The 24,521-nt window shown below is 45.9% G+C and overlaps 1 protein-coding gene across 1 annotated transcript; it reads left to right on the top strand.

Moving 5' to 3' along the window:
- Nucleotides 1–570: 570 nt before the first annotated feature.
- Nucleotides 571–23,213, top strand: LOC123481813 (netrin-4-like). The gene is made up of 10 exons (XM_045206905.1): nucleotides 571–1,176; nucleotides 1,961–2,502; nucleotides 6,060–6,332; nucleotides 16,689–16,815; nucleotides 17,059–17,244; nucleotides 20,188–20,401; nucleotides 21,817–21,911; nucleotides 22,295–22,363; nucleotides 22,764–22,937; nucleotides 23,032–23,213. Exons 1-10 carry the CDS (start codon nucleotides 1,119–1,121, stop codon nucleotides 23,166–23,168), a joined length of 1,875 nt encoding a protein of 624 aa, XP_045062840.1. The 5' UTR covers nucleotides 571–1,118; the 3' UTR covers nucleotides 23,169–23,213.
- The last annotated feature ends 1,308 nt before the right edge of the window (nucleotides 23,214–24,521 follow it).

Below are 24,521 nucleotides of genomic sequence, written 5' to 3'. Positions count from 1 at the left end.
ATAAGATCCTCAATATTTATTGGAAAGTAGGATCAAGCTCATCACCTTGCACTTTCACCACCCTGTGAAGTTCATCATAATTTATTTAATCTGTAGCCTTTAATCTGTAGCCTAATAATCTGCACGCTTTCCCGAGTCGGAGTAGGACTACACAAACATGTAATCCCGTGACTCCAAGGTTACTTCGATATGATGGTTATATCAATATTTGCGCATAAAAGCGTTTCCACCTCCATTTCTCGCATAATACATTTTACCTACACAAAAATATCCAACCTATTTTGTTTTGTTAACATTTGGAAAGTTTACCGACAAAAGTAGCTGTTTCCATCAGGCCTGTTGTGAATTTTTTTTATCCGACATGTAGGCCTACTTTACTCGCATAAAAAGGTTGGATGGAAACGTGGTTGGAGTCGCCTTTCTAAAAGGCGGCAATTATTTCCCCCAATGTGAATCCTCTTCAGCTCATTAGCCTCAATAATTCTGGACCCTGGGCTTTGTTATTCTGCGTTCCTTTGGTTTGTTTACGCAAAGTGTCAATAAACTTTACTGCATTTAATTTTTAATCCGGATGAGTGTCTGTGGATTGGAGAGGTTTGGATAACCGTAGTGTGCCAGCTCTGACCTGACACTAACTGGCTCCTGACTAGCAGGAATGTTCCTTTAAAGAGAAAAATGCAAAGAGACGGGGCGGAGCCGCAAGCCCGCTGTCACTCTCAGTATTCCATAGTAGATTCACAGTATATCTTCAGGCTATTAGCAAGCAAATCAACTGTAAGGTAGAAGGTCCCGACGAATACGAGAGAACGCAGATCAGTCCTCGGCTTTTGCAGAAGTAAATGCGGCATAATGGAATACTTTTCCCTGGGTATCTGAACCGGCTGTGTTGTCTAACTGGGGTCTTTGTTCTTCTTTGATAATATCTGATTGTTGTTGAAAGGGAAAGTATAGCCTACATTGGCTTTGAACCTTTGCTTTACATTCGCGGAGGAAATCTTGCATCTAGTTGCCACTTGAAAAACTCCAACGAGGTGTCGCGTTGCCTATTCACAGGGCTGCTCTCGAGTTCTCTCATAGGCTAACCTCTTCTTGGTAACACTTGCTCTTGGGTCGGAACTATGATGTGGACTTTGTTTGCTGTTTTTACCTGCACTGGACTATCTGGTATTCTTGCAGGTTTGTACTTTTTCTTTTTTTTAAACCCTGCTCCTAGTCGAATTTGATTCAAAGGCAGTGTATGCATTGTGTGCAACAATGTAGCGTTCCCGCTGTCTCTGAACAATACGCGTGACAAGTGCAGCAACGGTGACAGAAGTATTTCCTCACGCTCCGACCTCGGGTCAACATTCTATTTGTGTGGAGGTGAAACCCGTGTCTCATGATATCATTGAGATTTTCTCTATCATGCAGAATGTTTTCAAACGAAACACAAAGATACCGATATGTTTTTATAACTATGTAATAACCTAAAAAGACCCATAACAATGAAGGCTACTGTGAGCTACCATCCATTGTTGACTGCCAAAAATGGATTTTGAATACCTGCCTACATTATAAACAGAGTTGTTGTGTTACATAAAAACATGAAACCCCTGTTGTGAACAGAACAGCCCCTGTGTGCATGTTGGCAGCGGGGATGGCTCTTAAAGATGGCAGTGTTGCCCAGGGGGTGTTCTTAAATCCCATGTGCAATGTGTCTGGAACGTGTCTGGAGTGCACATCCTCCTCCCATAGCTGCCCAAAACTTTAACTGTGTCAAAGTCCACATTGAAGCATTCAAGTCAACAGCAGGTGCACAATGCCACCCCGGTTCTGTCTAACTCTCTTGTAAGATTTTAGATTCAAGTTTAGATTACATACACACCGACGCACACACACACCGACACACACACACAACCTCACCCTCCTCCTCCTTCTCCTCATCCTCCTCTTATAACCTGTACTCTCTCCCTTCCTATAGATGTGGGTCGTGTAGGGGGTGTAGCCCCTCACTGTGAGAGCCAGGCGTGTAACCCCCGAATGGGCAATCTGGTGCTAGGCCGCAGGGTCCTGACCCAGACCGTATGTGGCTACAAGGGCACCGAGCCCTACTGCTCCTACTCTGACCCCTCCTCCTCCAGAGAGCCCTGCCCCCCGGCCAGGTGTGGGGAGTGCAACGCGGCCCTCCCCCTGCAGGCCCACCTGGCTGCAGCCATGGCCGACTCCTCCTTCCGCCACCCCAACACCTGGTGGCAGTCGGCGGGGGAAGCGGAGTCTGAGACTCTGCAGCTGGATCTGGAAGCGGAGTTCATCTTCACCCACCTGATCATGGTGTTCCGCTCGCCCCGCCCCACCGCCATGACACTGGAGCGCTCGCAGGACTTCGGGCAGACCTGGAAGACATTGCAGTACTACGCCAGGAACTGTAGTGCTACCTTTGGACTGGAGGAGGGAAAGGCAGTGCTGGACGGGGCCCCCTGCACCTCCAAATACTCTGGAGCTTACCCCTGTACCAGGGGAGAGGTAAGGAGGGATTGAGGAGGGCTTGTGTGTTTGTGTGTGTGTGGTGTGCGTGCGTGTGTGTGTGTGGTGTGCGTGTGTGTGTGTACAGAGGCAGACAGACAGACAGGACTGTCTGAGACAGAACCAGGTGTTAGTCCAGACAGCAGCTCAGACTCACACCTCTAGCCGTCCAGGAGGTGTCCTGTTATGGTACCTTACTTATGGACGGATGAACAGCTGGAAGGAAGGATGATAGATGTTGGCTACTGTACTACACACAGGAGTGTCCACTCCACTTCCCCCCATTCATAAAGCTAACCTGCATATTCCCCTGTGTGTCTAAATCATGGGTCTCTAATCTAAATACAGGTACTAATCAAAACCGTGATGAGTTTAATCAGGTGTGTTAGTGCTGGGCTGGAACTCCAGTCTGCACGCACAGTACCTCTCTACAGCTCTCTACAGCCAGGGTAGTCCATAGTCCCCAAGCTAGCAGCAGCACTATGGAGGATAGTGTTACTACTACAGAAGGGTGGTTATCAGGTGGGTGTGGGGATTATGTGGCACGAAAGGGTTCCTGGCAGCTTCTTGATGTCTAACTGAAACAGTGTGTGAGGGGTTTCAGCTCCTACCAAGGCAGTGCAGGGAGCTCATGTAGTGCAGGGTTCCCCAATTGGCAGACCACAGGCCCAATTTGGTGGTTTTATTTGGACCCCCAAGTTTTTGAAAAAGAAATAACATGAATTTAAACAAAATTATGTATATATATATTTTGTTGTTGTTGTTTTTTGGAAATCTGTTCCCAAGTATTCCCACACATAATAGAGATACACGTGATCATAAACAAATGTAAGCATGGTTTGAAATTATTATATTTTAGTCAAATATTATATCTGTTTGGTCAATTTTCAGTCTACAAATTATATCCAATTATGTTCCATCCCCCCGACCATCCACTTAAGAAAAAAACGGCCCGCGGCTGAATCTAGTTGATGATGTAGTGCATGTTGACTCTGTAATGGCACTGCTCCACAGGCTTTCCCCCGGTAGGATTCCCTACATATAATCCTGTCATCTTTTATGACCCGCTTTATCGTACATCCAAAAGCAGTCTTCCCCTGTGAGTGGTGTGTGTGTGTGTGTGTGTGTGTGTGTGTGTGTGTCCATGCAATTGTGAGCATGTGAACGTGTGTGTGTTTGTTTGAGGGAGCCAGCTACTATAAGATACTGTTGTGATGTGCGTGCAATGCATGTATGTGTGTGAATGCTTGTGTGTTTTTGTGTGTGTGAGGGAAGCAGCGAGACACTGTGATAGTAGCATGACCTTTACCCTCTAACCTCTGTCTGATGACCCTAAGGTCAGGGGAGGGGTCAAGACTCCAGAGTCCTTTCAGCTCCTCATCACAGAGCCTGCTATACTAAACCATCCTCCACTCTCTCTATCACTATGGCTACTGTATTTATCTTGTGATGTTCATCATTAAGTAAAACCATAATGCTAACTGACAGCTCAACTGTCTGTGGCCTGTTTGTGATGACAGCAAGGCATGTACAGAACGGTGTGTGTATGCTTTACCCTGGGAGCTGAGAGCTGTGCTCTGTGTCCTTATGTTCATACAGAGGTCAAAGTGCAGACACAAAAATGCCTTACCCTGTCAGTCTTTCACCTACTAGCTCAATGTGTCAAGTGCATGTTTGTGTGTTTGTGACACGTATTGAGTGTTTGAGCTTAACTGGTGTAACAATTATGTGTCGAGTAGGTGACTGTGTGTAGGTGTTTGCGTATATCCACACGTGTGTGTGTGTTTAGTCAGTGTTAAGTGTTTGGGCTCCTGCAATCAGATAAGTGTTTAGCTGTGATAATAGCAACAAGGAAGGAGGAGGAGGAGTGTCTTAGCTTGGAGCGATACAGTGAGGGAGAAGGTATTCTCAGCTTTCCCCCTCCTTTATCTGATGAACATTAAAAAGCATGTCATCTCTTGTGCTGAGAGCTGAACATGTTTGTCTGAATGGGGGAAAACATGAGAGGCTTGTGAGTTCAGGTACTAACTGAAGAGGTCTAGATAGTCTCTCTGTTGGAGAGCTCAGGGCTCCTTGTGTTATTTATGAGGTCAGCTGGGCTGGAAGAATGTGTGTGTGTTGTTATAGAGACTGTGACCTCCTTAGGGAGGGAGCCGTCCAAACAGAGCCACACACACACATTGGCGCACACGCACACACACAGCTCTCTCTGTCTGTCTGTCAGGGAGGAAGCGCCGTTGCCCTGATGGAAGTTGGTCCTGCAGGCGAAACGGCCCATCCCCCCCCTCCCCCCCTCTCTCTCTCTCTCTCTCTCTCTCTCTCTCTATCAATGCCCATTGTTCCTGTTTACCAGATTACAGTCCACAGTGCTTTGATGGAATTAGGGCTGTTAAAGCCAGATTTACACTGTTTTTCAGACTAACAGGAAGAAAAGATTATGAGCGTAGAAGTGCCACATGCTCCCCTGAATAATGTTTCTGTGGGACTGCTCTCTCTATTTCTATAGTTAGGCAGAGAGACCAAACCCAGACAATGACTTGACATTTTATATGTACGAAAAACTTTAATGAGAGACTTAATTTGTTTGTTTGTATGTGTGTGTTAGAGTTTGCATTCGTTGTGTGGTTTGCATGAAGTCTGTGACCTTTGCCTATAGCTGGAGCATCCGGAAGGCCTCTTGTGGAATTTTTGCAGGGTTTGGGAATGTTGATTGGGGAAGTGTGTGTGTAGTTGGGAATGTTCATTGGATGTTGTGTGCGGAGTTTGGGATTGTCCATTGGGGATGTGTTTGTGTGTGTGACAGTGTTGCTGCAGTGTCGCCGGACTGTCACAGAGCCTTTGTCCAGGGCTGAGTTATGTGGGGCTGCATCTCTCGCCCACTCTTTGTCTCGTCCTCCTCTCCCGCGGACTGGCGCCCCTTGCCCTATTTGTTGTGTTCCCTTAATTGCGGAACACAATGCTGTGACTCTGTGACCTATTCCAACAACAGGGAACTTAATAGTGCTCCTCCCATCACACCCCAGGCCAGCCATACAACCAATGGGGACACAGCATGGGCTCGACTCACACAGTCAACTCCCAAAAACACACACACACACACCCCTCACCCAATTATATCTATGTCAGGGATACATACTCTCCACCAATAACACACCCTCCCAGTATCACACACTTCCCTCAATGACAACTAACTCCCCTTAAACACACACACGCCCCTTGTAACACACACACACACCCACACACACGCTTTTGCCCCAGTGATATCTGTGGCAGAAACACACAGCCCTCTCAGGAACACACTTTACCCTCCACCACAGCAGCAGTGTAAGCAGGTTGCCATAGGAGCAGTCACCGGGGTGATGGCAGTTGTGCATGGGCTGGGGGGTAATATGGAGGGATCATCAGTTTAGGGATGCAAGACTCAGAGAGAAAGAAAGAAAGAGAGACAGAGAGAGGTGCAGAAAAACAGATGTGTTGTCACCAAGTCTTGCATAATAATATATTGCCACTAACTCGTATCATTTTGAAGCATTACTGACTGACTGGTTGATTGACAGGTTATCTACCGTGCCCTCCCCCAATGGGAATCTCTTGACCCGTATGGGGCGTCAGGCCAGGAGCAGCTGAGGGTGACCAACGTGCGCATACGTCTGCTGGAGCGCCAATCCTGTCCCTGCCAGGTCAAAGATCCCACCGCTGGAGCCCCGCCCACCCAGCACTTCGCCATCTATGACCTCATCGTGAAGGGCAGCTGCTTCTGCAATGGGCACGCCGAGCAGTGTGTCCCTGCACCCGGCTACCGGCCTGTCAGGGACAGAACCAACCACGTGGTGAGTGTGTGTGTGTGTGTGTGTGTGTGTGTGTGTCTGTGTTTGTGTTTGTGTCTGTGTATCTGACTGTCTGTGTGTGTAAGTGTGTGCATACCCGTGTGCATGCGTACGTTATGTGTATCAATCATTGGCATAGTGATGAGGGCTATCACCTTTCTCTGTCCCACTTCCTGTCCTGGGTTTGCTCTGTCTGGGTAGATAAAGAGCTGCCTTTCCTGTGATCCAGATTACAAAGGAGATGTTGATATTGATTCAGCACTGGGCTAATGATGGTGATGAAGTCTAAAGAAGCTTGTGTGTGTGTGTGTGCAGGCGTGTGTGTGTGTGTGCAGGCGTGCGTGTGTGAGTGCGCGTGCGTGCTGATAAAGGTGTGAATAGACATGGCTCATTCACAGTGTGTAGATGGACATTAGAGATGCAGTGAGCATTTCAGACTGCCAGTGGAACGCCTATCTCTGCCATCTCCACAAGCAGTTCCGCCCGACGCCTTTTGAAGCAGAGCGCCTATTCTATTGCAATCAGCAGGCCCAGAGAGCAGGGAAAGTGAGTGTGATGAGTGTGACAACAGAACTTTTAGACTGCAGACACGGAGACAGAGACATAGACACAGAGAGACTGTCTGACTGTGGGTAACTATAACTTTGTGTATCAGTGTTAAGCCCACAATAGCAGTGTCTGTGGCAGTATTACAGTATCTAGGAGCCTGTATGGTTGCAGCCGGTCAGTCTGTCTCCTCTGTGTGAGCCCACTGTAATCAGAGGAGTCTCTCTCATCCTCCTCCATAATATCACTGGCTTATCTAGTAACCCAGTGGGCTACACCTAGTTAACCTAGTTTGGACTTGACTCTATCTAGGCTACAAAAGCATCCTCAGAATGTGTTTTAAGCTTTTTAATGTTGATATTCTAAACATTAGGTTATATCACAACACAACATGACCTAACGTTGTAGGAACGTCGGTGTGTCGCGTGATATGCGGGAGAGTTGGGTAAACAAGCGTTGAGACGGGGGACAGTATGAGGTTATATAAGTACTTTCCCTCTCTCTCTCTCTCTCTCTCTCTCTCTCTCTCTCTCTCTCTCTCTCTCTCTCTCTCTCTCTCTCTCTCTCTCTCTCTCTCTCTCTCTCTCTCTCTCTCTATCTCTATCTCTATCTCTATCAGCAGTTTGTTTTCTGTCTCTGTTTCGACCCAGGACGGTCATATCTACCAAACCCAAACAACCAGAGCACGACAAGACAGTGAGGAGAGATTACAAGCCTGTAAACACACTCAGACAAGACGGGAGGGTGTGAGTTTGTGTTCATGTTTTCCTACCTAATCAGGACCAGAATGTCCTGACAAGGTAGGAAAACAATCAACTTTTTGAAAAGTCATGACTTTTTTTTTGAATTTGTTAAAATGCTATTTTAGGTTTAAGGGTTAGGTTTAGGGTTTGGGGCTAAGGTTAGGGTTAAGATTAGGGTTAGGTTTTAGGTCAGGAGTTAGGGTTAGGGGTTTGAGGTTTAGGTTAGAGTTAGGTTAAGGGTTAGGGAAAATAGGATTTTGAATGGGAATATATTTGTATTGATTGAGGCGCATCCGCATTTCACCTCGCTCTGCGTGGTGATATGTCAGCAGATATATGTAACAGAGCAGCTAGGTAGTTAGATGGCTAACATTAGAGGTTTACAGAGTCACGTCTAACAATAAAAATACATTTTTGGGTTAATCATTTCTGTTGCCTGTAAATACTTTTTATGCATGCTTATTCTGTTAAAGCAATTCACTTTTTCACACATCGAACATTTTAGTTTACTACGTTGCTATGGTCACTGATGCCTGTCCTCTGTGTGTGGAGTAGTGGAATTTGCGGTTTGCATTCAAAATAAAAGTCTCTAATTGAAAGTGATGCAAACTAATACAAATAGTGGAATCATGCTATATTTGGACTAGATAATGCTAAACAAGGTTGGAAAGTTGTTACATAATTTAATATAAAATACAATAATTAATTTGTTTGACAATAAACAGAAAAAACTGTTGAAATCCCACTGTGGATGTATTAGACTGCATAATTGCTTTGGGGGCATACTAATATGCACTGTACAGCCTTATCTATGGATTGTGCACCAATTAAATGGGGTATCAGCCTACTCAATGACACCCACAGAACATAACTATGTAGAGTTTGCACAAATATTAGCATCTTAGCTCTATTGCAGGACTCTGAAACGAGACACATTAGATCTGAATGTCAAATACACAATAGGTGGACTGGTGAGCTAATGTGGCTCATTTCACAGTTGTTTCAGAGTTCTGCAATACATTTACATTTTAGTCATTTAGCAGACGCTCTTATCCAGAGCGACTTACAGTTAGTGAGTGCATATTTTATATTTTTTTATACTGGCCCCCCGTGGGAATCGAACCCACAACCCTGGCGTTACAAACGCCATGCTCTACCAAATGAGCTACATCCCTGCCGGCCATTCCCTCCCCTACACTGGACGACGCTGGGCCAATTGTGCGCCGCCCCATGGGTCTCCCGGTCGCGGCCAGCTACGACAGAGCCTGAGTCTAGTGGCACAGCTAGCACTGCGATGCAGTGCCTTAGACCACTGCGCCACTCGGGAGTTAGAGCGAAGACGCTAATATTTGTGTAGACTCTTGAGAATTGTTTTCTGTGGGTGTCACTAAGTAGGCTGATACCCCGTTTCATGGGTGCACAATCCATGGGTAAGGCTGTACAGTGCATGAGTATGCCCCCAAAGCAATTATGCAGTCTAATACATCCACAGTTGGATTTCAAACCTTTTTTGTTGTTGTAAACAACAGGTGTGGACTAACAGTGAAATGCTTACTTACAGGCCCTTCCCAACAATGCAGAGAGAAAGAAAATAGAGAAATAATAGAAAAATAAAACACATAATAATGAAAGTAATAATAAATACACAATGATTAACGATAACTTGGCTATAAACAAGGGGTACCAGTTCCCGAGTCGATGTGCAAGGGTACGAGGTAATTGAGGTAGATATGTACATATAACTAGGAATGCCTGTCCTCTGTGTCTCAAATCTTTTCAGAATCCTGAGGGGGAAGAGGCGTTGTCATGCCCTCTTCATGACTGTGTTGGTGTGTTTGGACCATGATAGATCTTTCGAGATGTGGACACCGAGGAACTTGAAGCTCTCGACCCGCTCCACTACAGCCCCATCGATGTGGGTGGGGGCATGCTCAGCCCTCCGGTTCCTGTAGTCCACGATCAGCTCCTTTGTCTTGCTGACGTTGAGGGAGAGGTTGTTGTCCGGGCACCACACTACCAGGTCTCTGACCTCCTCCCTGTAGGCTGTCTCAGCGTCGTCGGTGATCAGACCTACCACCTTCATGTAGTTGGCAAACTTAATGATGGTGTTGGAGTCGTGAGCAGCCATGCAGTCGTGGGTGAACAGGGAGTACAGGAGGGGACTAAGCATGCACCCCTGAGGGGCCCCCGTGTTAAGGGTCAGCGTGGCGGATGTGTTGTTGCCTACCCTCACCACCTGGGGGCGTCCTGTCAGGAAGTCCAGGATCCAGTTGCAGAGGGAGGTGTTCAGTCCCAGGGTCCTTGGCTTAGTGATGAGATTGGAGGGCACTATGGTGTTGAACGCTGAGCTGTAGTCAATAAACAGCATTCTCACGTAGGTGTTCCTTTTGTCCAAGTGGGAAAGTGTGGACACCCCTTCAAATTAGTGGATTCGGCTATTTCAGCCACCCCCGTTGCTGACAGGTGTATAAAATCGAGCACACAGCCATGCAATCTCCATAGACAAACATTGGCAGTAGAATGGCCTTACTAAAGAGCTCAGTGACTTTCAACGTGGCACCGTCATAGGATGCCACCTTTACAACAAGTCAGTTTGTCAAATTTCTGCCCTGCTAGAGCTGCCCCGGTAAGTGCTGTTATTGTGAAGTGGAAACGTATAGGAGCAACAACGGCTCAGCCGCGAAGTGGTAGGCCACACAAGCTCACAGAACGGGAGTGCTGAAGCGCATAGCGCATAAAAATCGTCTGTCTTCGGTTGCAACACTCACTACCGAGATCCAAACTTCATGAAATGGGTTTTCATGGCCGAGCAGCTGCACACAAGCTTAAGATCACCATACGCAATGCCAAGCGTCGGCTGGAGTGGTGTAAAGCTCGCCGCCATTGGACTCTGGAGCAGAGGAAACGCGTTCTCTGGAGTGATGAATCACGCTTCACCATCTGGCAGTCTGACAGACAAATCTAGGTTTGGCGGAAGCCAGGAGAACGGTACCTGCCCCAATGCATAGTGCCAACTGTAAAGTTTGGTGGAGGAGGAATAATGGTCTGGGGCTTTTTCATGGTTCGGTTAGGCCCCTTAGTTCCAGTGAAGGGAAATCTTAACGCTACAGCATACAATTACATTCTAGACGATGCTGTGCTTCCATCTTTGTGGCAACAATTTGGGGAAGTCCCTTTCCTGTTTCAGCATGACAATGCCCCCGTGCACAAAGCGAGGTCCATACAGAAATGGTTTGTCGAGATCGGTGTGGAAGAACTTGACTGGCCTGCACAGAGCCCTGAACTCAACCCCAATGAACACCTTTGGGATAAATTGGAACTCCGAATGCGAGCCAGGCCTAATCGCCCAACATCAGTGCCCGAACTCACTAATGCTCTTGTGGCTGAATGGAAGCAAATCCCCGCAGCAATGTTCCAACATCTAGTGGAAAGCCTTCCCAGAAGAGTGGAGGCTGTTATAGCAGCAAAGGGGGGACCAACTCCATATTAATTCTCATAATTTTGGAATGATATGTTCGACGAGTAGGTGTCCACATACTTTTGGTCACGTAGTGTATTTTAGTCCACACAACATGTTGCCCTGTCACCTACAGTAGAACCTTATAAACCAACATCAGGGGGAATCAATAAAATTGGCCATGCTTTTTGTTCTACCAGATCCGCGATGAGAAGTTTCAAGCTAGTGTATCCCTCTGTCTTGACTCTTGTTGGATGTAGTTGTCCGGTTTATGAAATTAAATGAAGGCTATTCCATGCGAGAAATAGTACCCGCAAAACACCAGTCTCAACGTCAACAGTGAAGAGGCGACTCCGGGATGATGACCTTCAAGGCAGAGTTGCAAAGAAAAAGCCATATCTCAGACTGGCCAATAAAAATAAAAGATTAAGATGGGCAAAAGAACACAGACACTGGACTTTTTCTTTGCAACTCTGCTTAGAAGGTCAGCATCCCGGAGTCGCCTCTTCACTGTTGACGTTGAGACTGGTGCTTTGCGGGTACTATTTATTGAAGCTGCCAGTTGAGGACCTGTGAGGCGTCTGTTTCTCAAACTAGACACTCTAATGTATTTGTTATCTTGCTCAGTTGTGCACCGGGGCCTCCCACTCCTCTTTCTATTCTGGTTAGAGACAGTTTGCGCTGTTCTGTGAAGGGAGTAGTACACAGCGTTGTACGAGATCTTCAGTTTCTTGGCAATTTCTCGAATGGAATAGCCTTCATTTCTCAGAACAAGAATAGACTAATGAGTTTCAGAAGAAAGTTATTTGTTTCTGGCCATTTTGAGCCTGTAATCGAACCCACAATTGCTGATGCTCCAGATACTCAACTAGTCTCAAGAAGGCCAGTTTTATTGCTTCTTTAATCAGCACAACAGTTTTCAGCTGTGCTAACATAATTGCAAAATGGTTTTCTAATGATCAATTAGCCTTTTAAATTGATAAACTTGGATTAGCATACACAACGTGCCATTGAAACACAGGACTGATGGTTGCTGATAATGGGCCTCTGTACGCCTATCTAGATATCCATTAATAATCAGCCGTTTCCAGCTACAATAGCCATTTACAACATTAACAATGTCTACACTGTATTTCTGATCAATTTGATGTTATTTTAATGGACAAAAAAAATGATTTTCTTTCGAAAACAAGGACATTTCTAAGTGACCCCAACATTTTGAACGGTACTGTATATTATCCATGTCCTTGTATGGCCAAGTTTCAGAGAAACATAGGATATTACAGTTCTTCAGGTCCCGTTGATAGGATAGTCTCAATAGGGAACTCGTCCAGTTTGGTCTCCAGTGATTGTACATTCGGCAATAGAACAGAGGGTAGAGGCGGTTTATTTACTCTCCCCCATAGTTTCATCAGGGTGCCCCCACGTCGGCCTCTATACTGCCGTCTCTTTCTCTTCCGAGTGTAGGGGATTTAGGGCCTGGTCCGGTGTGAGCATTATGTCCTGTGCTGTCGACTCATTGAAGCTGAAATCTTCATCCAAATCGAGGTTAGTGATTGCTGTTCTGATGTCCAGATGCTCTTTTCAGTCATATGGCGGAAACATTATGTACAAAAAAAGTTAAGATCAGCGCAAAACCCCCCCACAAAATAGCAGGTCAGGAGCCTGGATTTTGTGCACCCATGATTTCAACTGTATTTTCGGTTTATTGTCAAACTAATTAATTATTGTATTTCATCTTAAATTATGTAACAACATTCCGATCTTGTTTAGCATTATCTAGTCCAAATATTGCATGATTCGATCCACTATTTGTATGTTTGCATCGCTTTCGATGAGGGACTTTTATTTTGAAGGCGAACCGCAAATTCCACTTTTGTGGCTAATCGTTAATGTGGCCGCGTTCAGCAGGATGACAGACACATCGTTGGCCAACGTTCAGATATAAATGTATTATGTAGAACAAACATGCCTCTCTGATTTAAGTAATCATGTCAGTTCTATTCATGGCATTTGAGTCTGCAACGTTCCAAAACCTTTTTTACTGAACATGCCCAGAGGAACCCATTGAGCTATAAGAACCCAGCTCTGCCCATCGCTTGTCTGTCTGGAAAGCCTCAGCAAATGAAACCACGTGGTGGGCGTGGTGGGCCCGGGCCGACCCCGCCCCCAGCCGCCCCCGCCCCCTTAAGTGTGCCGCAGCTAGGGGCTTCTCGAAAATTCATGAAAACTAAGCTCTCTCTGTGTGTGTGTGTGTGTGTGTGTGTGTGTGTGTGTGTGTGTTTAGGGTTAAGGTTAGAATTAGTGTTAGGGTTAGAATTACGTTTAGGGTTAGGGTTAGGAGCTAGGGTTAGGTTTAGGTTTAGGGTTAGGGTTAAGGTTAGGTTTTTGGGTTAGGGTTAGGGTAAGAGTACGGGTTATGGTTAGTGTTAGGTTAGGGGTTAGGGAAAATAGGATTTTGAATGGGACTGAATTGTGTGTCCCTAGAAGGTTAGCTGTACAAGACTGTGTGTGTGTGTGTGTGTGTGTCACCCTCAAAGGAGGAAGTGGAAGACCATCCTCCTCAGTGAATTTCATAAAATGTAAAATTGTAAAACATTAACATTTTTATAATTTTTAAATAAAACTATACTAAATATAATCACGTCACCAAAAAACGGATCAAAACACACTATTATGCAAAGAAGGTCTACAGAAGCCTCAACAGCACTCTGTAGGGTAGCACCATGGTGTAGCCGGAGGACAGCTAGCTTCTGTCCTCCTCTGGGTACATCGACTTAAATACAAAACCTAGGAGGCTCATGGTTCTCACCCCCTTCCATAGACTTACACAGTAATTATGACAACTTCCAGAGGACATCCTCCAGCCTATTAGAGGCCTTGCAGCATGAACTGCCATGTTGTCCACCCAATCAAAGGATCAGAGAATTAATCTAGTACTGAAAGCATAAGCTATGGCTAGCTAGCACTGCAGTGTATAACATGTGGTGAGTAGTTGACTCAAAAAGAGAGAAAGACAATAGTTGAACAGTTTTGAACAAATTAATTTATTCCAAAATGAAGGAGAAGCTAGAGAGAAATAGAGAGAGAGAGATTTTTTTCACTTTCAGTTTCACTTACTTAGCTAGCAAATGCAGCTAGCTAGTTTAGCCTACTGAAACACCCTGCTCAAACAGAGGGATGCTATATTAGCTAGCTGGCTATGACTTTCCAACACAACACTGGAACTCTTCCAAGTCAAGGTAAGCTTTTGGCATTACTAATTTATTGCCACCGGGGCCCGCCGGTGTCACTGCTTACTGACTGTACACTAACGTTACTGCATGATTGTAGACACGTAACACGTTAGTTTTATTAGCTATGCTGACTATGACGTTACTTTAGCTAATATGGTGACAACAATGTAGGCTGTGTGTAGCGGTTTGGCTTGGAAAGTTTTTTTTGCCTGGTCACATACAGCTGATGCGTTGTGTATTGAAGTCCACAAGCAAAGCGAAGTGGTGAGAGGAGGACAGCACATGGATGCGAGAAGGAATACAACGTGGCTGCTATGAAAGTGAACTGTGTTTACGCAGGATACGTGGTCCTCTGTAGCTCAATTGGTAGAGCACGGCGCTTGTAACGCCAGGGTAGTGGGTTCGATCACCGGGACCACCCATACGTAAAAAAAATTATGCACACATGACTGTAAGTCGCTTTGGATAAAAGCGTCTGCTAAATGGCATATATTATATTATTATTATTCATTCCGCCGATTCTGTTGAAAAAGTTTCTTAAACAGAACAAAACAGGGATAAACATACCTGAATTTGTCCAATAGAAACTCTTGTTTGCAACTGTTGGACTAATGATTACACACTATATCAGCTAGATGCAGGCAAGAGTGTGCAATGCAGTATTGAATGTCACTGTCTGTCCATGTGTCACTGTCACCTCAAATTTGTCTCTCGACCTGTGTGCACCTACGTTGTAAACTTTCATTCATATGCTAGGTTGTAGCAACCTCATGATGGGTATAGGGAAAATTAGAGTATCATGTAGTAGCCTAAAACTATCGCTGTTACATTGAACTGGATGAATGGAATATGAATGAGAGTCATCCAATATGCTGCAATAGAAATAAGGCCATGCTCATGAAAAACAAAATCGTCCTCCCTCATCTTAAACGGCACTGACCGCCATTGGTGTGTGTGTGTGTGTGTGTGTAAGTAAACCAAGTAATCAGTGGGCTAATAGTGCCCAGACAGTGTGTAGTGCAGTCCAAAGTGTTTTGTTGTTGTGGTGTTGCAGGGCTCACAGGTCCAGGTGTGTGTGTGCCTGGGAGCCTGGGTTTGTATTTGTGCGTGTGTGGTGTATGTGTATGCGCTAATTGTCCCATATCACGCAGGTAAACATGTCAAATTGTTTGGAATACCAGCTATCTGGAGCTTGGCCAATGTCTCTCTCTCTCCTCTCCTCTCCTTCCCCCTCTCTCTCTCCTCTCCTTCACCCCTCTTTCTCCTCTCTTCTCTCCTTCCTGCGCCTCCTTCCCCCTTTTCCATAATAATTCTCATTGATGTAGTTATGTACACAGCTTTATTGAGGAGTTCCTTCTCTCATTTTATTTTTCTTTGCCCAGTCCAGACCTATCACATCCACTTCCCTCTCCAGTCTAGACCTATCACATCCACTTCCCTCTCCAGTCCAGACCTATCACATCCACTTCCCTCTCCAGTCCAGACCTATCACATCCACTTCCCTCTCCAGTCCAGACCTATCACATCCACTTCCCTCTCCAGTCCAGACCTATCACATCCACTTCCCTCTCCATTTCTCACACTGTCTTACCTATCTGTCCTTATCTTCCTCCATTCTCCTGGTTGATGGAATATGGTTTGGGTTTTGTCTTGGGCTGGCACAGTGGCTCCGGTTGAGTTTGAGATATGGGGTTAGGGCAAGGGCTGGGGATATGTCCCAGTTCTGGTAGCTACAGGTCTCTCCCATGCCGGTGTTTAACCCTCTGTGTGAGTGTCTGTGCAGCACAGACGTATAGGAGGAGAGGGCATTTAGAGGTAGAGGGCAGCAGCCCCTATAGCCATACACCGTGGGAAATTGAAACTACCACAGGGGTTGGAGTGTGTGTGCGTTTGTGTTCAGTGTGTGTGTGTGTGTGTTCCCCACACTGAGGCACTGTAACCCAAACAGATAAATAGCTACCACAGATGCCTTGTCAACCTCCCACCTAGAGCACATCATTAACCCGCGTGCATGACATTCCACCTCACAGGAATGACAAGGAGACTGTTATTGTGCTCTCAGCACTGCATATTTCCGCACATACACACACACGCGCGCGCACACTGTGTCCTTTTCAGGCCCCTTTCGTCACGAAGCCAGTGCTCATTTCCAGCGATGAAGCCAAACAATCAATCTCCATTCAGCAATTCCAGGACAGGACCTGAAAGAGAACAGGCAGGGGAGCCCCCCGACCCCCAGGGGTTAGACTGGGGTGCTGCTGCTCTCACGTGGGAACTGCTCTCTCCCTTACACTGACCTCTTTGCTCCCCTTCCTCTCCCTCTCTCCTTCTCTCCTTCTCTTCCTCTCTTCCTCTCTCCTCTCTTCCTCTCTCTCAGGTTCAGGGGATGTGTGTGTGTAGACACAACACTGCAGGTGTTCACTGTGAGCGTTGCGCTCCGCTCTACAACGACCGACCATGGCAACCTGCGGACGGACTCACAGGGGCTCCACACGAGTGCAGGAGTGAGTGACACTACTACTATTCACTATACACTAGGGCCAGGAGTTTTAGCTGAGGATTGGATCTGGTCAGGAAAAACATGGCCCCACTTAGAGCCAGTGCTAATTTCCATTGGATCTGGTCCTGAAAAACATGGCCCCACTTACAGCCAGTGCTAATTTCCATTGATGATGACCAATCAGTGAATGTTTAGAGATGATTGACAGATATCTGTGATTCTGATGTCCCGCCCTGTCTCCCTATAGAGTGTAAGTGTAACGGGCATGCCCAGAGCTGCAGTTTTGATTGGTTGGTGTGGCGGGAGTCCGGCCAGCGCAGCGGAGGTGTGTGTGAGTGTCTACACAACACAGAGGGACACAACTGTCAGAGCTGTAAGACTGGCTTCTACAGAGACCCCCAGAGACCCCACACGGCCCAGGACTTCTGTAAACGTAAGACGAACACACGCACTCCAGATGGCTAAAGCAAAAGCTCAAAAGACTTAAAAGATTTCAAGTTTTATTTGAACCTATTACTCACTCACTGACTCAATCACACAAACACTCCCAGAAAACATGAGACACACACCCTTACTGGCAGAGCCAACTCATTCCTGCCCGGAATGCTGATGGCTGAGATCGCATGCCGAGACGTGCTGCATAACGCTGCTCCTGATGGCCACCTGGCTCTTTGTGTGTGTGTGTGTGTGTCAGTGTGTGTGTGTTGTGTCTTTCACACAGCCTATGCTCTGTCTGAGGATTACATAGATTCATCATCAGACTGGGGCATACCTGGGACCAGAGTGTCACACACACTGCCTACCCCGATCCCTGTCCTTGTTGTTATGGCTGTTTGCATTCTCCTGTGAGTCACTGGAGTGGCTCGTTATGACTAATCAGGCTCATGTAAGGAAAAGGAAAGAGAAAGGGGGATACCTAGTCAGTTGTACAACTGAATGCATTCAACTGAAATGTGTCTACTCGCATTTAACCCAAGGGCCTTGTGTGTGTGCTGTTGTTTGTGCCCTGTGATTAGACTTAAGTAAACACTAGATACCCATCCATAAACACGACAGTGGTTACATTCTCAGATTATCTGTCTGATTTGACCCAGTGAGCTCAGCCCCACAGTTATGCAGGAGGCTGGATTTTCACATTGTCAACAAGTGAGAGTGGAACACATATTTGGGGAATGGTTGTAGACAGGACACGTTTAGGGAGGGGAACCCCAGTGTCAGAGCGAGGTTGAAATCTGACAACTGAGGAATTTCCCTCCGTCTCTAGGAAGTATTTCCCATTCCAGTCATGGCGGAGCCCTTTAAAGAAAACACACAGTAACAATGAGCATGTGTGTGTGTGTGAAGTGCATTTTTGTTTGTTTTTTAGTGGGTGTGTTCTGTGGCTGTTCGGCCAGCTGCTCTGTCACGTATCACTACAGACACATAATGGTCTCATTGTGAGAGCTCACTGCATCAACACACACACACACACACTCCTCCACACATTCTCATCTCTAAACTCCAATTATTATACAATTACTGTATTAACAATGTCCTATTATACAACGTGATCCTATTATACAACATGAGAGAGAGAGGGAAAAATATGTGTGTGTGTGTGTGTGTGTTTGTGTGTACCGATGGCTTTGGTGCTTCTGGGCTGGTATTGTTCTACTATAATGATTAACTTGAGGCGACTGAACACTACAGTCTCAACAGGGCCTCAATAGATGCTTTTCAGGAACAGAAATGATTTGAAGTTCAAGTTTATTACCGTAAATCTGGAGAACTGTTGCGGTTCACCCTGAAGAGAAAGACTGTATATCCTAGCTGCCCTACATATGCCTTTGGGAATTAGATGTCAGTGTAATGATTCCCCTGTCTTTAGGAGTGTGTGATTGTGTGTGAGCAATTGTGTGTGTGAGTGTGTGTCTGTGCTTGCATGCGTGTGTCCATGAGTGAGAGTGTGCTTGCTTTCGTGTGAGTGTGTGTGGTCTGCATGTGTCTTTACAAGGTCTGTTGATAATGAAAGATACAGAATGAATAAAACTATGGATGCATCTTATCTTATATTTGTTGCCCATGGCGATAAGTCTGATAAAGGTACAGCCTTGTCTGGGTCTCAGACAGTAGAGCCTTGTGACATCATCTCCCTGCACCCAGACAGACAGACAGACAGGGGAGCCGGGGAGAGACGCAGGGGGTCTGGCTCTGGTTAAATAGTAATTTACCGCCAGTGGGGTAGGAAGGGGGGGGGCTTCAAGCATCATTAAACAACAGAAATAAAGCACTACACCACCCCTCCTCCTCCCCCTCCTATCTCCCCCTCTTGTCTCTCTCTAGTTCCCCCCCTTGTATTCCGATGAGTACAGATTTATGGTGACTACTTTGGCTGTTACTCTCACCCCCTGCAAAGTTTTCTGACTTGTAATTCACAGACTGCGAGGACAGCAATAATGTTTATGTAGATTTTATGTGGTGTGTGTGTTTTGAGACTTTGCAAGTTGTGTGTTCTATGGGGGGGTAATGTTGTGTGTGTGTGTGTGTGTGTGTGTGTGTGTGTGTGGTGGTTGTTGAGTGGGCCGAACATAGCACTGACTGTGCTTGTCCCTCTATCTTATGTTGCTGCAGGCTGTTTAAAGAACAGACTATCAGCAGAGAGAGAGAGACGAGAGGGAGGGAGGGAGGGAGAACTGTGGAATGTATTTGAGAAAGATGTGTGTATGTGCATTCCCGCGTGTGTGCTTGGGTGCATGCGCATGTCGTACATGCGTGCATGTGTCCTTGTGTGTGTGATTGTGTGCGTGCGTGTGTGTGATTGTGTGTGTGTGTGTGTGTGTGTGGGCGATCTGATAAGAGGATGGCAGAGATAACATTGTGCTACATGGTCATGGAAAACCCTGGACTATTCCAGTCAGTCCAGAGTCCTTTGGGAAGTGGTCCCTCTCCCTCTCTTATCACTTCCTCCTTAAGGCTGGGCTACAATGAGGTGGCACACTCTGGAGTGTGTTTGTCTGTGTGACAGTTACACAAAGGGAAACTCTACATGACTAATAAGTCATATGTAGAAAAACTAAATATACTCAACTGGAAATGTTGCCAACATTAGGGTTCTCAATATGCATGTGTGCAGTGGTTTACTGTGAGTGGATTTGATTGGCTGTGGTTGAGTGTGGTGGATTTAATTGGCTGTGGTTGAATGTGGGTGGATTTGATTCACTGTGGGAAGGTGCAAATAGATCCAAATGAATTGTTGTGGTTTATTTGTGAGTAGATAACATTGGCCATGGTTGAGTGCCGGTGTATTTGATTAGCTGTGGTGGAGCTATGAGTTATGGTTGTATATGTGACTGATGTGCCATGTCTCTCCTCTCTCTCTCCTCTCTCTTCCCCCCAGCATGTGGCTGCCACCCCCTGGGTTCAATACCCTTCCACCCAGGCGGGAGGTCTCCCTGTGACCCTACCAATGGAGACTGTGTCTGCAAGCCCGGCGTGGGGGGTTCCCACTGCGACAGGTGCATGGTGGGATACTGGGGTTTCCATGACTACGGCTGCCGTCCGTGCGACTGTGCAGGAGACTGCGACCCCTTCACGGGATACTGCATGTCTGGGTGAGTCACATATACACACACACACACACACACACACACACACATACAGTATACACACACACACACACATACAGTATACACACACCGTCGGATATAATATACAGTAAATATACAGTACCAGTCAAAGGTTTGGACACCTACTCATTCAAGGGTTTTTCTTTATTTTTACTATTTTCTACATTGTAGAATAATAGTGAAGACATCAAAACTATGAAATAACACATATGGAATCATGTAGTAACCAAACAAGTGTTAAACAAATCAAAATATATTTTATAGTTGAGATTCTTCAAATAGCCACCCTTTGCCTTGATGACAGCTTTGCACACTCTTGGCATTCTCTCAACCAGCTTCATGAGGTAGGCACCTGGAATGCATTTCAATTAACAGGTGTGCCTTCTTAAAAGTTAATTTGTGGAATTTATTTCCTTATAAATGCATTTGAGCCAATCAGTTGTGTTGTGACAAGGTAGGGTTGGTATGCAGAAGATAGCCCTATTTGGTAAAAGACCAAGTCCATATTATGGCAAGAATAGCTCAAATAAGCAAAGAGAAACAACAGTCCATCATTACTTTAAGACATGAAGGTCAGTCAATACGGAACATTTCAAGAACTTTGAACGTTTCTTCAAGTGCAGTCGCAAAAACCATCAAGCGCTATGATGAAACTGGCTCTCATGAGGACCACCACAGGAATGGAAGACACAGAGTTACCTCTGCTGCAGAGGATAACTTCATTAGAGTTACCAGCCTCAGAAATTGCAGCCCAAATAAATTCTTCACAGAGTTCAAGTAACAGACACATCTCAACATCAACTGTTCAGAGGGGACTGTGTGAATCAGGCCTTCATGGTCGAATTGCTGCAAAGAAACCACTACTAAAGGACACCAATAATAAGAAGAGACCTGCTCGGGCCAAGAAACACGAGCAATGGACATGAGGAGAGTTACCAAAAAGGAGAGTGATGGAGTGCTGCATCAGATGACCTGGCCTCAATAATCCCCCGACTTCAACCCAATTGAGATGGTTTGGGATGAGTGAAGGAAAAGCAGCCAACAAGTGCTCAGCATATGTGGGAAATCCTTCAAGACTGTTGGAAAAGCATTCCAGGTGAAGCTGGTTGAGAGAATGCCAAGAGTGTGCAAAGCTGTCATCAAGGCAAAGGGTGGCTATTTGATGAATCTCAAATATAAAATATATTTTGATTTGTTTAACACTTTTTTTGTTTACTACATGATTCCATATGTTATTTTATAGTTTTGATGTCTTCACTATTATTCTACAATGTAAAAAATTGTACAAATAAAGAAAAACCCTTGAATGAGTAGGTGTGTCCAAACTTTTGACTGGTATTGTATATATAATATTACGATTATAATAACAGCAAATCTATAATGTGTGTATATGTGTGCAGGTCAGATCTGGACCTGTATAATCTGGAGGGTAACTCCAGTGAGCCGGTGAGGATCTTTAGGGCAGACGAGCTCTTTTCTGCCCTACACTACTCAGGTTAGACAATGGGTCACCACTGTGTGTGTGTGTGTGTGTGTGTGTGTGTGGTGTGTGGTCTGCTCCACAGCCCAGTGCCCAAGTATTAATGGTTAAGCAGTGAAAGTTATAGTACATCCTTACAAGGGCAGAGAACAAAGATCTGTGAGTCTATGTGTGTCTGTGGACAATTTCCAAAATGTCCCTCTCCTAGACCTCCCAGGGCCTACAGCTGAGGGAGACACATTCCTCCTTGATCACACACACACACACACACACTGTCCTCACATTCCTAAGTCACCACTCATCTAAGTCCACACACACACACACACAGAGCAGGTATCAGTCACATATCCAGAGGGATATTGGTGTGTGATATGTCAATATGTTTGTGTCCCCTGCAGAGAAATGTGAGTGTAAGGAGCAGGTCCTGGCCAACAGCAAACTATTCTGCAGCATGAAGTTTGCCTATGGTGAGTACTGAGACACACATGAACAACAGAGAGAGAGATAGTGGTAATAACACCATATTTGTTTTTTTTACTTCCTTGGTTTCCACTGTGTTGTTTGTTTATTGATAACTCTATGTAAACAGTATTTTATTGTACAATAAAGGCTTGTTAAAAGTCTAAATATCTCTTTCCCGCTCTCTCTCTGTCTGTATGTCTCATCTCTCTCTCTCCCTTCCCCTTTCTCTCTCTCTATCTCGCTCTCTCTCTCCTCCCTCCCTCTCTCCTCCCTCCCCCCTCTCTCCCTCTCTCCTTCCCTATCGTTCTCTCTCTCCTTCTCCTGCTTCCTTCCCTCTCTCTCTCTCCCTCTCTCCTCCCTCTCTCTCTCTCTCTCTCTCTCCTCTTCTTCCCCTCTCTGTCTCAGTGTTGAAGGTTAAGATCCTGTCAGCCCATGATAAGGGCTCCCATGCTGAGTTGGAGGTAAAGGTTCAGAAGGTGTTGAGTCAGAACACTAAGGTGAAGATCCAGAAAGGACGAGTCACTCTCTACCCAGAGTCCTGGACCGCACGGGGCTGCACCTGCCCCATCCTCAACCCAGGCCAGTCTCACACACACACTTATGCACACACGTGTGCACGCACACCTAGGGCTGCTGAGCTAATGATGTCTCTGTTTATGCTTTGACTACTTAGGTGTTGAGTACTTGGTGGCGGGCCATGCAGACAGGAAGCAGAACCGTCTTATCGTCAACATGAAGAGCTTCGTCAAGCCCTGGAGAGCCAGCCTTGGACGCAAGGTCCTCACACTAATGAAGAAAAACTGCACCTGAGAGAGAGAGAGAGAGAGAGAGAGAGAGAGAGAGAGAGAGAGAGAGAGAGAGAGAGAGAGAGAGAGAGAGAGAGAGAGAGAGAGAGAGAGAGAGAGAGAGAGAGAGAGAGAGAGAGAGAGAGAGAGAGAGAGAGAGAGAGAGAGAGAGAGAGAGAGAGAGAGAGAGAGAGAGAGAGAGAGAGAGAGAGAGAGAGAGAGAGAGAGAGAGAGAGAGAGAGAGAGAGAGAGAGAGAGAGAGAGAGAGAGAGAGAGAGAGAGAGAGAGAGAGAGAGAGAGAGAGAGAGAGAGAGAGAGAGAGAGAGAGAGAGAGAGAGAGAGAGAGAGAGAGAGAGAGAGAGAGACCTTCTCTGGAGGGGGGACTAAACAGACTATAAACCCCCGCCCCTATCTGCCCTGGGCCAATAAGAGTGTGAGGCTGGCAGAGAGAACATACAGACTATATGAGCCTCTGTTTGAGTGACAGTTTGGCCCCCTCTTCCACGCATACGTACACACCCAGTCACTCACTCTCTGTAGCACTTTATCCCAGGGCAGAAGGGCCAATGGGATCATGGGTCAAGACATGTTGACCTCAAGACTGGACAACAGAAGGACACATTTGACCCCTTGTGACCCCTGTAGGAAGGCCCCAGCTTGTGGTGGATGGTGACCTGTGCCTCTTTCCCCGATGTGTTCTGTTACAACAAATTGTCTGTCAAGCTGTGTAACAGATACAGATGTGTACAAGCACACGTAATTATGTTGAATAAGCCATACATGCCACTACAGGTGGTTGAGTCCAGGTGTGTTTGCGAATGTGTATGTGTGTTGTGATCTCTCTGTGAATGATTTAGTGTGTGTGTGTGTGTTGTGTATGTGTGTGTGTGGCTGCGTGTCTGATGAGCCCAAATCCATCCAGCTTCAGTCAAACTGATCCGTTTTTGACTCCGAAATTTGGGCAGGATAGATGTAGCTTCTCTTTTGGAGGGGTTCCTGATCAAAACAGTCATATCACAACAACATACACCACTGAATATATATATGACAATAACATATTACCTCCCAATGTGTAATATTGCTGTGACCTACAGAGCCCTGAATTCATCTCTATACCTTCCTATGTCTGCTCCTGTACAGTATTACTTGTATATATCTATAGAAATATGATGATGTCCTCTCTTTATTTGATTATGTGTTCATGTAATAATGTCATTCCGGTCAAATCCAAGGAATGTTGAGGCATTACATTTTCTTTACATTTCCTCACTGTGGAAAAATCCCTGTCCTCTGGGTTAGTGAGTACACAAGACCGATAAGTGAAAGCACACACACACACACACACACCGACTGCTGTTTATAGACTCTAAAACAACAT

The sequence above is a fragment of the Coregonus clupeaformis genome, chromosome 24, assembly GCF_020615455.1.
Source record: "Coregonus clupeaformis isolate EN_2021a chromosome 24, ASM2061545v1, whole genome shotgun sequence".
NCBI classification, from domain to species: Eukaryota; Metazoa; Chordata; class Actinopteri; order Salmoniformes; family Salmonidae; genus Coregonus; species Coregonus clupeaformis.
This window is presented reverse-complemented; position numbering and strand designations above follow the sequence as displayed.

Bases quoted from the DNA above. Each gene is read 5' to 3' on its own strand.
- LOC123481813 (XM_045206905.1), top strand. From the start codon at position 1,119: ATGATGTGGACTTTGTTTGCTGTTTTTACCTGCACTGGACTATCTGGT. The intron at 2,503-6,059 runs GTAAGGAGGGAT...GTTGATTGACAG, and splicing joins ACCCCTGTACCAGGGGAGAG to GTTATCTACCGTGCCCTCCC. The intron at 22,364-22,763 runs GTGAGTACTGAG...TCTCTGTCTCAG, and splicing joins CAGCATGAAGTTTGCCTATG to TGTTGAAGGTTAAGATCCTG.